This window comes from Myotis nattereri, assembly GCF_964212035.1.
Source record: "Myotis nattereri genome assembly, chromosome: 11".
NCBI classification, from domain to species: domain Eukaryota; kingdom Metazoa; phylum Chordata; class Mammalia; order Chiroptera; family Vespertilionidae; genus Myotis; species Myotis nattereri.
The window spans coordinates 28,080,905-28,097,463 of record NC_138086.1 but is presented as its reverse complement, the minus strand read 5'-3'; the positions used below and the strand labels follow the sequence as shown (position 1 = coordinate 28,097,463).

Genomic DNA, 16,559 nt, shown 5'->3' with positions numbered 1-16,559 from the left:
GGAGAGGTTTGAAATACAGGAATTGTAAATAGATGAATATAACTATCAAACACCAATCTATAAAAATACCACATTTTTGATGTTTGCAAACCTCAACTCAGTTTCTATGTCGTATGCTAATATTTGTCACATCATAAAAATAATCTAATAATTAATTGTCCAGAATTATTTCCTGAGATTTTGTAGCTTTTATTCAACCCAGTCTTACTGAGTGAACTCTGCTACTTTTCTTCATCTAGACAACAACTTTTGGGATTTGCCATTCAAAAATAGGGTTAGGACTTGGAGTTTCAGCTAGCCAGCCAGTCTAATGAGAAATGACTTGGAGGAGATCTAACCCTGAGAAGGGATTAATGAGCATGCTGAGTAAAATAGCAGACAGCAAAAGATCAGCAGTGAGGAATGCAAGAAAATAATATCCCATTTAGATATTTTATAAATTCCTTGAATTCATATGAAAATTCTCTGACACAGATTCTTTTTTTTTTTTTTTAGTGTTTTATTTATTTATTTATTTTTTGTTGTTGTTGTTTTTTTTTTATTTTTTATTGCTTAAAGTATTACAAAGGGTATTACATATGTGTCCATTTTATCCCCCCGCCCTAGACAGTCCCCCGGCCTCCCCTATCCCCCAGTGTCTTATGTCCATTGGTTATGCTTATACGCATGCATACAAGTCCTTTAGTTGATCTCTTACCCCCCTACCTCCTGCCACCCAACCCTCCCCGGCCTTCCCGCTGCAGTTTGACAATCTGTTTGAGGCAGCTCTGCCTCTGTATCTATTATTGTTCAAAAGTTTATAATGGTCTCTATTATCCATGAATGAGTGAGATCATGTGGTATTTTTTCTTCATTGACTGGCTTATTTCACTTAGCATAATGCTCTCCAGTTCCATCCATGACGTTGCAAATGGTAAGAGTTCCTTCCTTTTTAGAGCAGCATAGTATTCCATCGTGTAGATGTACCACAGTTTTCTAATCCATTCATCTACAGACACAGATTCTTGTTTAATCTTTTTCTTCCCTCAACATATGTAACATATAGGAGCAAACTCAAAATTAAACCATTTTTCAGCCAGAACCTCTGCTGTCATATGGCCTGTGTCCATTCAGCCAGTAATGTGTGTGTGTGTGTGTGTGTGTGTGTGTGTCTCCACTAATTCAAGTTATTTTTCAAGGCCTGTCGCAAATAAGAGTGCAGATGGTAGTTTTTCCAAAATCTGAAAGCAAATTCTCCATTATTTTTTATCTGAATTGCCCATATTTAATTACATTTGGAAGCGGAATCCATAGTTTATGGAAGCCATGACCTATGGAGGTCAAAACAAATAATCCCCCTCCCTCTCCTCCTCGCTCCTCCTAACACCCCATTCCTGTATCCCTGCCCATGCTCTATTCTGAATAGAGCCCAGAGTGTTTCCGCCTTCACTGTGCATGGGAATCACCTGAGAGCTTGCTGTATCAGAGTCCTAAACCCCACACCCCGGACATTCTAATTCCGCAGGTATGGTGTAGATCCCAATAATTTGCATTTTTTAACAATCTCCCGGTTGATGCTGATGCTGCCAATCTGTGGCTACATTTTGTTTCACTGGACAATGATGACCTCTGCCTGTAACTAAGGGGAAGATGATAATGAAGCTGGTGGGTCTATTGGATCTGTGAGGGGAGGAAGTAGGGGGGCCAGTCTAAGTCACTACCTTCAGTAAGGTCTCCAGAACAAAACCACCCCTTTCCTTTCACAGAGGCAAATCCAGAGAAATTCAACAGTCGTTTTCGAAATAAAATGTTCTATGCAGGGGTAAGTATATATTTTATTTTATGAATTATTACATAGCATTTAACGCTAATTCACTATTGGTCATAGAAATGCTAACTGTACTAAAATGACGGCATATACTAGTACATTTCAGATGTTTACATGTAGGGCTATGTATGATTCATGTTTAATACGTTGGTTTAAGAAGAAAAGGAAGGATGTCTGTCTTAGGTTAGTTGGCAAAGAGAGAGCTGGTGCCCATCATCTTTGAACTGAAAAGCTCTGAGACTCCATGTTGTTCTGAGGGGATGATATCCAACGAGTGATGTGAGAAACAAGCACCAGAGCCAACCCAGAGAATGGGAAATCAGGTAGACTGAAACGTGTAGGGGAAGTCTTGGGTAAGAATGCAGTGTTCACGGCGGTCCGTATGTATCACTGTTTGGTTGAGAAATTGGCAGAGCACGGAAGTATTTTATGGAAGTGTATATGAGATTAAAGGGGCAGCGTCTTTTTCTTTCTCCTCCTGTGGAAGGACATACCTGGGGGTGAATGGCTGGAAAAGAAAAAACAATACCTCCAAAATATTGATATTAGAAATAAGTGTGGTTTAAATTTATACCACTGGGTAGAGGGAATGGAAATATCAGAGTGAGGAAGCAAGACATTCTCAGGGATGTCAATGGAGAAGTCAAAGTCAGGGGTCAAAATAAGTTTTTAAACTGACTGTCGGAATTATCTAATTTTTCACTCTCCTACTGTGATCTTACATTTTCTTATAAGTTATAGTTTGAAAACAAAAAGATTTCAACTTGACAGCCACTGCACTGTTTTATTTTGGATTCATCAAATTATATTTTGGCTTATTTAGCATCATTAGAAACTATATAATACAGAAGCAGGGATTTGGCATAGCCGTGTAATTAAGCTTTTTTTTCTTTATTTCCTTGTGGTATAGGCAGCATTTTCTGATTTCCTACAGAGAAGCTCTAGAGATCTATCCAAACACGTTAAAGTTGTTGTAAGTACTGAATGTGTTGACTCATCTCATTTGAATATGAATATGTATGCCACAAAAAATGAACCCCAAATACCAGCTTATACTTAGATTAATCAATGCTCTGCACAGAACCACAGAGATCATTTAGTGTCACTCATTCAGCCAATGTTTATGAGCCTTTAACTATGTGCCGGGCACTGTCTTTATTGCTGGGGATGAAAATAAGTAAGATGATTGGTCTCACTCCTGAATAAACACACAGTTCAGTCATGGAGAACAATATAATAAATGTTGTCATTCAACTGTGGATGTGATAGGGTGGTGGTACAGAGGGAGACATGAAGGCTAACCATGGTGGGGTCAAGAGAAATCTTCAGTAAAGAAATGATGCTGAGCTGGGTCTCCAAGTAGTAAGGGATGCTCAACAAACAAATGTCTTTATTCCAGGATTGTCCGAGAACTTTGCATTTTAGAAAAGTGCTTTGCTCACTCTCTAACCTGGCCATAGTTCTCTTTTTAATCCTCACCTGAGGAAATGGTTTTATTGTTTGAGAGAGAGAGAGAGAGAGAGAGAGAGAGAGAGAGAGAGATTGATTCATTGCCTCCCATATGTGTCCCAACCCTAAGGATCAAACTTGCAACCTAGGTATGTGTCCTGACCAGGAATTGAACCTGCAACCTTTTGGTGTGTGGGGTAATATTCCAACCAGCTGAGCCACCCAGGTAGGACCCTGGTCATAATTTTTCATCTCTGAATGGATTCTTTTCTTGGTGCTATTTCTTCCTGAGTCACTATCCCAGGTTTTGACACACACTGCTTGGAGACGAGAGTAAGGAGAAGTTCTCTTTTCTCTAAGAGATATGTTTTAAAACAGCATATACTTAGTTATTAAGAAATACAGAAAATGTTTTCTCATGGTAATCACATTAAAAGAAGGAATGAATGTGCTGCACATAATTGTGTAAGTGAAGGCCAAACAAAACAGAAACATATATAAATGGGAAAGAAGGAATGGGAATCTAACAATGCTTGAATATATCCTGGTAAGATTAAGAATAGAATATGAGACAAGAGCGGGCAGAATGAAAGATATCCATGAAAATAGATAAAGACATATGCGCTTAAGCTAATGGGTATATAGAGGAACACACAGGAGCATAAGAGGATGCAAATTTGTTAATTTTGTAATTCCCAGTAAAACATATGAGACATGAATCCCTGAAATCAGTTGAGACCAGAGACAGAGGCCTTTACCACTAGTGCTAGAACCCTTGGCATCACGTCTCAGTTCTCATGCAGTAAAAATGAAAAGCAGGTATGTTTTAGTAGTTAGAAACTCTTGGAAATGAAAACATTGTCTTCTTAAAGGTAGACACAAGAAAGACACATGGTCCATCGAACTCTTAGGGTCTTCTTTATTTTGATCCTTACTTCAAGCTTCCCCAATTTCTTCAGCTGCCTACATGCCAGCCCCAAATGAACTTAGCTGTTCTTTCCATTATTTCTCACATTTAGAGGAACATCAACAGCATCTTCCCTAGAGAGCCAATGAGCGGTGGGCAGTGGCCATCTTGAATGACATCCACTGTTCATGTGAGCTGCATTGAAATTAAACTCGGTATACATCCTAACCACTGGAGACTTTTGCTCCCATGCCTGCCAGTCCTCTTGATGATAAATGTCTGATCCATGAATGGCTATCTAGCAGGGATTAAAAGAAGCTTGCAGAAAAGTCAACATGGCAGCCAAATAAGAAAGATTTGATATCAGCTGGTACATGTAATATTTCAGGTGAATTGGTTTATGTGATCATATCTTTTTTTTTAAATCATCACCTGAGGATATTTTTTCCTTTTTTTTTTTTAATCCTCACCTGAGGATATTTTTTCCATTGTTTTTCCAAACATGCGGCCTTGTTTATTTGGCCCGTGTTAGCCTTTGAGTTTGACATGCTTGTTTTACAGGGAGTGTGGAAGGCAGGGAGGGGGGGGAGGAGAGAGAGGAGAGAGAGAGAGAGAGAGAGAGAGAGAGAGAGAGAGAGAGAGAGAGAGAGAGAAAGAAACATCTGAGACAAATTGATTGATTGCCTCCTGCATGCTCCCTGACCCAGGGTGAGGAGTGAACCCGCAACCCAGATACATGCCCTTGATGAGGAATAAAACTTGCAATCCTTTGGTGCATGAGCCAATGCTCTAACCCTTTTCACACCGGCCAGGGTAATCATATCCTTTTTTATGAGGAGAAAAATACAGAAACTAAGTCTGGACATTTGGGATTCAGTCCTAGGTGTCTTTGTGTGAGGTATATGACTGTGGGGGAAATCATCGAACCTTCCAGGAAAGTTTACTTTCTTCATTTAAAACAGGCATAGCAACACATGTCTTTAAAGTTATTGATAGTCATGCTGTGACGCAGAGGATATTTCTCCAATGAGGTCACTGTATGCTGTCTTGAGCGTGAGATAGAAAGAATGGAAAGTAAGCTAGCACAATTAGATGTACATATCACAACAGAGCATCTTATCTGTGCCAAGGGTAAAGTCAGTGTTTCTGAGGCAATAGATAATGATCTCTTACATAAATGTAAAATGTGTGTATAAATACTATACCAGAAACGCAGAGGACAGTAACACAAACCTGCATATGGCTTCATTTGCCCTACTTCTGTTTTCTTCTTATTGTGTTGGCATCAATATGTAAGCTTGTACACAAGGGCATATTTTACAGGTAAGTATTTTCCTTTGTATGTGAAGTAAAGGAAAAGTTGAAAACTGCTATTCTAAGGAGTTGTAAATTTAAATGCAATAAAATGTAAGGAAGCTGTGTAAAGCATGATACATCATAAGGTGCCCAATCGTCATATAACTTATTTTAAATACAATAACATTAGTTACAGGCATTTTTTTTCTGAATGCAACAATACTACTTTGCATGCTATTAATGTATCACATTCTATTGTTGTTTTTTTTTTACTTTTAGCTGCTTACAACACTCAATGTTGATAGTCTAAGATGCCTACTTTTTTTTTTTCATTGGTGTAGTCATCTATCAACTCATTTCAAGCCCTTAAATAAATTGGGAGACTTCATGTTTGCTTAGTATCGGAGAATATTGTAAAAACACCTTCAATCAATGTCTAGAATATGATTCCTATCTAACTAGCATTTTAAATACTTTATTTAGAACTGTGAGATTTCCTGGAAACAGCTTTTGTAAATGCTCAGGAAAATTAAGCTGTATTAAGGTCAGCTGGGAAGAAAGAGACACCCTTGACCGCTAGCAACTCCTCCTAAAGAAATCTTTAAAAGTTTGCCCAAAGTTTGTCATGTTTTACTGCTCTCCTCACTGGAGAAAATGATAGGGAAATTTTGTGATGAGGGTGTAAAGAGAGCAAATATAAAAGCAGGCTTTATACCTTTGACATTGGGAAGTCTATAGCCGTGACTAGTTTTCATCTTTTGACTTTTGTCACCCGGGGTAAATGAGAAAGGGGAATGAAAGATTTTTCTTCGAAAGTCAGAGGATAGTCTTGAGGAAAGCCCTAAAGATGAGGGAAACCACACAAAAAAGTTTGAGACCATGCTGGCCTGAGGCCGTTGAGACCCAGGGTCAAGTCCAAACTCCAGTAAAGCAGGTGATCTCAGAAGACCAAAGTCTGTAAGAGATTAACTTTACAAGAGCTAATCACAAATGGAGATAAAGCTAATTTATAATAGATACATTGTGAAAAGCTTGTCTTCCAAACAGTTTTCAAAGTGTTGTGGTTAACATTTTCAAAATAAAATTTAATCACAAAAAAGCAAACAAAAGAAATCACATTCATGACTATTGTTTGAATCGGAAGACTGTGGGGAAGGTCCCTACTGCCTCAACTTGAGCATCATTCTCCTTAGTCTTTTAAGCATTTCTAGATCTTTTAATGGTGCTACTACAAGACTGAATATCTAATAATCATCTAAGGTTAAGAATGATGGTAGTTCTTGTGTCTGGTAAAGCTCTGAGCAGAATTCATTTTCAGTCATGGTAAAGGGCATTGACTTAAGCAGAGATTGGGCAACGGGAAGATTATGATATGTACTGTTGTCAACCCAGTTTTCTCTGGTCATTTTTTTAGACTTGTGACTACTTAAAAACCCTTGCTTTTTCTGCTTTGATTGTTTCAGTGTGATGGAACAGATCTCACCCCAAAGATTCAGGAACTGAAGTTCCAGTGTATAGTATTTTTAAATATACCCAGGTAAGCTCTGTTCATCTGTTTCCTTGGTTTGACGTGAACTCTATTTGACTTGAGGCTATCTATTTTCATTATAGAAAATTTCCAGGAACAAACAATGAAAATCGGTTTTCTCAGTGGCTTACTAAAATTTTCTAGGTTTGATCATTTTATTCTCCTACTTGGTTTGTTTAGTATTCTCTGTGGTAAGTGCTTTTTGTTTCTTTGGGGAAAAAATATTTTTTGTATGATATGGCATTCATGGTCTATACTTATCCATTCTTGAGAACCCCAGGCACCTCTCTGGATTGGAACATTTAATTTAATTGTCAATTTACTGATCCCTCACCCCCCAAGAATGATAGACTTGAACACATTCCTGTCCTCAGTTTCCTGAAAACCATCCAGCCTGATTTCAGGATGGAATTCATTCAGAATCATTGCCAGATGATTGCTTTGACAAAATAGGATCAATTGGAGTAGGATTTTCTAGCCAGGATGTCAACTCACTTTGGTGTTATTATATACGTCAGGAGAAAGGGGTGTTTGAGATGAACTACTCTCAAAATAAGCACATATCTCAGTGGCATAACATTAGATTCTAGGCTCCCAAGCCAAGATGTTGGGAGGGATGGATCTGTGACCTTTGTTATTTGCAAACAAGACAACTCAGACACAAACTCTGCAAATAAGTTCTATTTAGACTGAATTTAATTAAAACAAGAATTGTATATAAATCTGTGGTTAGAAAATGACATTATAGTCCCTTGATTATTTTGGCAGTGCTTGATATAGTTACTTACAATTCTATTCCAGAAGTATTTTCATCTTAGTTGTTTAAACAGAAAACCTAGAATCTCAGGAAACATTAACTTTCTTTTTCCCCCTCTTTTGTGTACATCTCTCTCTTTCATTTTGCTCCTTTCCCTTCTCCCTTCTGAATTCCTAGTCCTCACCTTTTCCATTTTTTTTTATTTCCCTTCCCCTTTCTAATACATTTTTTCATCCCTTCTTCACCCTTTCTTTCTTCTTCAGATAACCTTTCTCTTGTGTTGTGAGTGCTTATTCTCTTGGTTATGTATACAATATTGTTTTGTAGGTATTTATTCTCTTAGTTATGCATATAATATTGATTGCGTACTCACTTCAGTTCCCTTCCCTTTTTCTACTGGCTGGCATGCATCTGTCTTCCTCCAAGACCAAATTCTGAAACCAACCATTGATAACTCATGGCATATCATAGAAAGCAGACATATGTGGACCGTAGAGTGATAGTATTGATAAATAACGAATTAGGAGAACATTAGGCATCGTGAAATGCGTTTGTTGTAAGATCATGCTCATTTTCAGATTGATATTTTGAAGATGATGGTGAGTCCATTTCCTTTTCCTTTGGAAGATGTGCACCAAGAACAGAAAACTGTTCTTCCATGGAATAAACATTGGCTCTAACTACTATAAGTTCATCCCTAATGATGGTCATGAGAGGAATGGAATAAATTTAATTCTTCTCTTAATCTTACCTTGCAGATATTGTGCTGGCACAATGCCCTGGGGGAACCCAGGGGATCACCATGATTTTGAACCTCAGCGTCATGATGATGGCTATATTGAAGTTATTGGATTCACCATGGCCTCTTTGGTGAGCAGTACAACCATTAGAGAGAGATAAATACCATATGATCTCACTTATATGTAGAGTCTAATGAACAAAATAAACTGATGAACAAAATAGAAACAGAGGCATGGATACATAGAACAGACTGACAGCTGTTAGTGGAAAGGACTGGATGCAAGAAGGTGAAGGGATTAACCAAATAACATATAGGCATAATCCATAGACAGACAATAGTGTGGTGATGGCCAGAGGGAAGGGGGGTCCAGGCTGGGTAGAGGTGGGCAAAGGCTGGTAAATAAAGTAAAATAAATAAATAAATAAATACAATGTATTTTAGCCACAGTTAGAGTTTTTCCATTTCATAGGACTTTGGTATAATTTTTTCTTTATCAATTTATAAACTTTATGCAACATCAAGTTGCTTGCAGAAAGCCAGAACACAAATTAATTCTTAATGTCACTAAGAAAATTGATTCACATTTGTTTGAGCTTCAAAAATAAATATTTGTTAGTTTTCCTAATTAACTTTCTACCAGAAAAAAATGCAAAGTGTTCATGTTAATTAAAAAGCATTATGTCACAGACATATCCCAGCATGATGCAGAAACCTTGCCATTTGATATTTTTAGGTGTAAAAGAAAGTGGTCATTTGCATATATTTTCAACTTTTCTTTTTAAGTATAAGATGGGTATCTCCTTTATTACAAAATTCTTGAATATAGAATGGCATCACTTTTGTGACATTAATTAATATTCAATTTCCACAGTATTGAGATCATCTTGTATTTTCATTTTGCTTGCTTGAGCACAAAATACGTTTATATCGAGTAAGTGTAATTTCAAGCAGGTTTTAGCTTGTGGTTCAACTTATTTAATGATGAGGAAACGAATTAAAATAATGCTTATCATTATAGCTGGTGTAAATCAGACCACACTATTAGTTTATAAAACAAATTAAAATAAAGCTTCTACTTGCTACCCTTGGTTAGTACTTGGTTTGTGCTAAACCAATGGTCAGCAAACTCATTAGTCAACAGAGCCAAATATCAACAGTACAACGATTGAAATTTCTTTTGAGAGCCAAATTTTTTAAACTTAAACTATATAGGTAGGTACATTGTTATTAACTTAATTAGGGTACTCCTAAGCTGGCCTTTGCTAAAAACGTCCTCAATCTGAGGGGTCGACCTCAGCGAACGTACCCCCATTTCTTCTAATGCCACTTCTTCAAAATAGACTCGCCCAGGCCGAAAACCGACTTCTGCGCATGGGCCATGAAGTTTCAATCGCACTGTACGTGCGCACCCACACGTGGTATTTTGTGGAAGAGCCACACTCAAGGGGCCAAAGAGCTGCATGTGGCTCAGGAGCCGCGGTTTGCTGACCACTGTGCTATACCTTATGCTTGAAAGCAAGCAGCTTGTATTTCCTGTCCTAAACAAACTAGAACAGTCCTCTTTTTTATTCCTCTCATGGATTCCAATCACTTCAAAATACTGAGACTTAACAGAATAACTTATTGTGACTCTGGCAACAATACCCATTACCTGAGATAGTGATGTTGCCATATTTAGAATGAAATGCTTGTTAAGTGTAAAATATTGGTCTGGGATTGATCTAATTTTTAGGACTGTAGCTCATGCACAGCTCTTTCTCTCAAAAGATCTTTATGTTAATTATAGGAGAAGACTCAGTCAGCCAGGAGCAAGTAGGAATAAAGTTCAAGATGGACATGTGCAAGGACGGATTCTTGGAGTTGACCAAAAATGCTCCAAACCTGGCCATGTGTGTTTTACTCATTCATTTATTCACTGGTTTAGTGAACATTTCTTGAATGTGTACCATGTGCCAGGGCTTTCTAGTCCCAACTGTGTGGTAGAAAGCTGCCAGGGAATAATTACCTAAGAGAAGGTGATTGCTTACCTAGGCTTGGGAGGGCAGGGAGAATATTAGACACTTCACCATTGCTCTCAGGATCAAAATCTAAATCTTTTCTGGGCCCTGCAAGATTGCGTTTCTCTTCGATTCTCTTGCCGTCCCTACTGCCCTCTTTGTTTTCTTCCTAAGTAGCCTCTGTAGCTTTGGGACATTCCTTGCTGCTTTTGCACCACAAGGCCATTGCACATGCTATCACTCTCTGAAACATTCTTTACTCGTCATCTTCTGTAGCTTTTCAGTCCATATCTGTGTCTGTTTTTTCATTAGTCTTTTGGGGTTTGGGTTGTTTTTGCTTTTAATTGTTCAGTTAGCATCTGAACAGGGACGAAAAGTCAGACTAAAATTGGGTAATTAGAGGAGAGTTCAATGGAGGGACTCTACAAATTGTGCACTAGGTTTATGAGAAGCAACGCATGGCGCTGTATTCCTGAGCTGAAGGTGCAAAAGCAAGTAAGCAGTCACCTGTACCAGGAAGAGAACTGTTTGGCAAGGATCACCTAAGAGTCATATTTGCTAAGTGGAAGCAACCAGCCTGTGCCAACCTGGCAGGGAGGGAGCTGGGACAGAAAATACAGTGATCTCACTCTTCTCATTCTCCAGACCTCCTGCTGGTGCTTCTCCAGGGGGAAGTTTACCCAGAAGCTAGAGGACAGAGGAACCACTGATACAGTGGAAATGGGTCGGTCTCACAGGGTCAGAAGAGGGCCAAGAAGGGTAGAGTGCCGGTGGCAGGGAGTGGCGAATGCTAGATATCCATCACTCCAGTGTATCCTTCCCTGGCACACAGCAGAGAGCCGGCTACCTGTAGTTGATGATGAGTAAATGTGACAGAATGGATGAATTTTGCCAGGAGAAGCAGCATGGAACTTGGCATTCTGGAAAAAAGGGAAATTTATATACACTTGGAAGTATGAGAGAGCATAGTCCTCTGTGGGAGTGATAATTAGCTTCATGTAGTGTAAATGTAGGTGAAAAGTGAGAATGATAGATGATGCTGAAGAGGCAGGCCCGGGCCAGATCATGGAGTGCATTACAGAGTTTATGTAGGAGTTCTGACTTTATTTCAAGGTTCCTGGGGAATTATTAAGTGTGCTTTTAAAATATTTGTTGTGGGGAAAGTTCAATATAAACAAAGATGAAATAATATGTTGAATCCTCAGGTACCATCACTTAGCTTCTATAATTATCAATTCATGGACAGTATTATTTCTGTCCCCACCTATGACCTCCTTCCTTATATTATTTTGAAGAAAATCTCAGGAATTATGTAATTTTATCTGTAAATATTTTTGAATGTGTTTTAAAAACATAAAACTTTCCTTTATGAACACAATCACATAATCTTCTCTAAAAACCATTAAAATAGTAGCATTTGACTACCAGTAAATATCTACTCACTGCTCAAATTTCCAATTGTCTCACATATGCTTTTTGTTTTCTTATGCTCTATTTGTTTGAATCAGAATCCAAATAAAATTCATTCATTGTGATTGGTTGATATGACTCTTAAGTCTCTGTAAGTCCCCACCCATCTCTTTTCCCCCCATTGAGTTGTTGAAGAAACCAGACTATCCTGTAAAGTTTCCTGGACTCAGAATTGTGCTGATAACCATGAGGTATCAATTAACATGTTCTCTCGTCCTTGTTTCCTCTAAGTTGATAGTTGGATCTAGATGAATCAGACATCCCTCGTACTCCACTGCAAAACTATTTCGTAGATAGTATTTTCTTTTTCCAAAATAGCAAGGTAATGTCTGGTTATCTCTCTGTTTTTAAATAGTCTTTGATGATCAATATCTGGATCCACCATTCACTGGGAGTTGAAAAAATGATATTCTAATTTTATCTTCCTCATTTAGTGATTGGAATCTATATATATAAAAGCCTAATTGACCGTTACCACCAGTCAACCGAACGACAGGTCGACTGGTTACTATGACACACACTGACCACCAGGGGATAGACGCTCAATGCAGGAGCTGCCTCCTGGTGGTCAGTGCGCTCCCACAGCCAACCTCCTGTGGCTGGCCAATCTCCCCAATTGGGACTGGGTGAGATGGCCCCAATCAGCCCTGATTGCCAGCCAGGCTGAAGGACCCCACCCGTGCATGAATTCATGCACTGGGCCTCTAGTATTTTTATAAAGGGAAATTTTTCTTCACCTATTATTTTGTTACTTCTTTATATAGTTTGTGTCAGAAAAGCAGAATAAGTGATCTTTTTCTTTATTTGTGCATTTTAAAATAATAAGTTAGATCACTATCATCCTCTGATGGCTACTGGGGTTATAGAATGACCTCAGATTTGGGGCACTTCTCCTATCAAGAGTCTGGGTCTATGTACCCTCCCCTTGAATCTGGGTGGACTTGTGAATACTTGTGAAATTGAATACAGTGGAAGTGCTTCTGTATAACTTTTGAGGCTGGACCATTAAAAATTAATTCAGTGTATGTGAAACATGGGCAATATTAATGGTCTCTAATTAATAGGAACTTTATAAATTCAGGGTAATTATTTTTTAAAATGTCTCACTGCTTCATTCATTTAATATCAGTCATGAATGTTTATTGAAAATTTGTTGAACCCACAAATACTTTATTGAATCCATAAATGACACTCTTCTAGGTAAAGCTGTTATGAAACGAACCAAAAAAAAAATTCCCACAGTACTCAGGGTGCCCACAGTTCTGTGTTGTGGGGGTAGGTGAAGGAGTAAACAAGCAACCACAGTCTGATGTGATAAATTCTAAGAGGATGGCATCAGTGAGGATGGAAAGGAGAACTGAGAGCAGAGCAGTGCTATGAAATGGGACGTCAGCAAATATTTCCCAGAGGAGGCAGAAGTCTCTGAGTGAGAATCCAATGGCTATTTCATGGAGGGACTAGCCTGGGAGGTATGTGTGCTAGAACTGCTAATGGTGTTCAGGGTGACAATACACATGGTGAATTAAGATATAGATATGGAGACAGGGTAGAAATAGTAGTTTTTAATTAAATTTATTGGGGTGACAGTGGTTAATAAAATTATATATGATACATCATCCATACATTGCATTGTGTGCTCACCACGCAAAGTCAAGCCTCCTTCCATCACTATACACTTGACACCCTCTACCCTTCAGTACACCCACCCCCTTTGTCTCTGGTGACTACCATACTGTTGTCTGTGTCTATGAGTTTTTGTTTGTTTGTCCATTTGTTGCTTTCAATTTTATATCCCATGAGTGAGTGAAATCATATGGTTCTTGACTTTTTCAATCTTAGCATGGTATTATCAAGATCCATCATGTTGTCGCAAATGGCAGTATATCATCTTTTCTTATGGCTGAGTAGTATTTCATTGTGTATATGTACCACATCTTCTATTGAAGGACACTTTGATTGTTTCCATGTCTTGGCCACCTTGAATAATGCTGCAATGAACATAGAGGTGCATATGTCTTTGTCAATAAATGTTTTCAATTTGGGGAGTGGGGGTTGATACCCATAAGAGGGGTTGCTGGGTCATATGTTAACTCTATTCTTAATTTTTTGAGGAACCTCCATCCTGTTTTCCGTAGTGGCTGTACCAGTTTACATTCCCACCAGCAGTGAATGAGGGCTCCTTTTTCTCCACAACCTCTCCAGCACGTATTACTTGTCTTGATAATAGCCATTCTGACAGGTGTGAGGTGGCATCTCATTGCAGTTTTGATTTGCATTTCTCTAACAGCTAGAGAAGTTGAGCATCTTTCCATATATTTGTTGATCATTTGTATGTCTTCTTGAGAGGGGTGTCTGTTCAGGTCCTCTGCCCATTTTGTTTGTTGTTTTTTTTTTTTAACTGTTAATGGGTAGGCTGAAGGAGATGGTGTAAGACAGGATCAGATTTGTGGTTTAGAAAGGTTACCTGCATGTCAGTGTGAAGTGGGACCAGAATTTCTACAGCAGGGGATAGGTAGGCAAATCAGAACATTGGCACCGAAGTCCAGGTAAAGAAACGAGGAGAGGGAAAAGCCTGAAGTAAGAAAGTGGTCATGAAGATGGAAGGTATTGATACATTCAAGAGTTATTTGTAGTGACTTATTGTGAAGCATGAAAAAGGGATATAAATAAATCTGGATGCCTAGCATAAGCCATTAGGTAAAGGGTGAATACATTAAATAAGGTAGAAAATATAAAAGATATTGTTGTCAAAAGATGAACTCTGTTTCATGTAAGTTAAATGTAAAGCCCCTGTGAGACATCTACGGAGATAGAGAAAGGGACAATTTGAAATACATGTGTAGAGCTCAGGAGATCCTTCCTGGTTGGGGGCCAGTGTTTTGGGGGGATTTATCAAATTCCCCTCTTTCCCATCCTATTATTAGTAAGCAAGGGGGAGAAATAATAGTAGATGGGAGTTGGTGAAGAGAAATCAGAATCCTTAAATTATGTCAGTTATTTTTTTCTTTATGATATGACATATGTATATGATATGCATACTAGCTAGTATGTGTGATTGAATCTTAGATTCTAGTGACTAAAGGTTGCTTCCAAGTTAAAAAAAAAATTCCTAGGAAAAACTGAGTTAAACATAGTTTATATGGTACATTTTGAAGATCCTGAGCTCTTTAAATAACATTGGCATATATTTCCATATTTTTATACGTTACCTTATGACTCCTATGGTAGTACACTATACTTGTTTTATTCAAGATGAAATAATTTTTTATTTAGTCTTTCAATTTCATGAAACTATTATATTGATTATGTTTCTGAGAAAGTAAATTATTTGAAAACTCATACATCTGTGTAAGATGATTATATAAACAGAAGAATGTACTTATTTGGGCATATGTGTATATTTTTGTGTATTAAAAATATTTAGAGTGGTACTTTAAGAAAGATTTGAAATAGAATTACTGGAATGGCAAAAAAATGTTTCTTTTAGACTCTTTATCTTGTACTTGCAAAATTCAAAGCAGAAGTCTTCAGTTCATTTTACTTGTTAAATGTGCATTCTTACTAATTAAGATGATTCTTCATTGGGTGCTTGGTAATGTGATTACCTTTTAAGATTCGATACAGACCACAATCAGACATTGTAATTTATATTTTTTTCTGCCACAATTTTCTGCCATTAGAGTTATGTAGGTCCTTTCATGTTGAGTCTGTTTCAAAATAATTTAAAACTTTGCAAGACAGTTCAAAGCCTTATTCAGATTGGGAAATTGGGAGAGCCTAATTTACTATGTGGTTGAAATCCAAAGATTTCAGTCTTCTAAAGTTTGAAGAAAGCAGAGCCAGCTTTCTTTTTGTTAATTGAAATTAAAATATGGAGGCTCTTTTATATTTGTGAATTAGAAAAGCAAAAGGCTATTCAGGAAGAAAAATTGCATGGAGAAGTTCCAGGGTTGAAGTTGTACACATGCCAGATAATACAATCTTTCGGTGTGCTTTTTAAGAAAAAAAAAAAGTTAAATGTTTGCTTAGTTTGATAATATAAACAGATGTGGAAGAACTAAAAGTAAAAATATAGTCATAATCACACGATTCATAACTATTAACCTTTTGATGTGTTTCCTTCCAATTGATTTATTTCTATGTTTCCAAACATACAGGAAACCATATTATTATAAGTAAAACTCATACTAAAATTGTATTTCCTTGACTTCTTATGTTGTTCAAGACCTCCAATATTATGTTGAAAACTTTTGTTACTAGTGAATAACATTGTCCCTTGACAGGAATGCTTCTAAATTTTCTTTACTCTAAATAATAATGGTTTTTTCTCTGTGTTTGTACCAAGATTATGTTTATCATTTTAAAAAGTCACTTTGTATTTCTAGTTTTTTAACAACTTTCTATTCTGAAAGGCACTAAATTATTATTTGTCCTGCGTCTTTTGGGATAATAATATGTTTTTTATCATTTAAACCACAATGTGGCGAAATCACAATGATTTATTTTCAGCCCTATTAAACTTTATTATATCTTGAGCTATCCTCTTTCTAATTTTATCTTTAAATAAAAAAAATAGTTTTGTTTTCTATTTTTTGTTGCTTAGTCT

The 16,559-nt window shown here is 37.4% G+C and overlaps 1 protein-coding gene across 2 annotated transcripts in view; it reads left to right on the top strand.

Moving 5' to 3' along the window:
* Positions 1-16,559, top strand: part of DGKI (diacylglycerol kinase iota) — a 196,126-nt gene that overhangs the window by 44,252 nt on the left and 135,315 nt on the right. For both annotated transcript variants that reach the window (XM_081102141.1, XM_081102140.1), the window contains 4 exons: positions 1,746-1,801; positions 2,718-2,780; positions 6,923-6,996; positions 8,503-8,614. In XM_081102141.1, the coding sequence (XP_080958267.1) occupies positions 1,746-1,801; positions 2,718-2,780; positions 6,923-6,996; positions 8,503-8,614 (305 nt within the window). The remainder of the gene's footprint in view (positions 1-1,745; positions 1,802-2,717; positions 2,781-6,922; positions 6,997-8,502; positions 8,615-16,559) is intronic.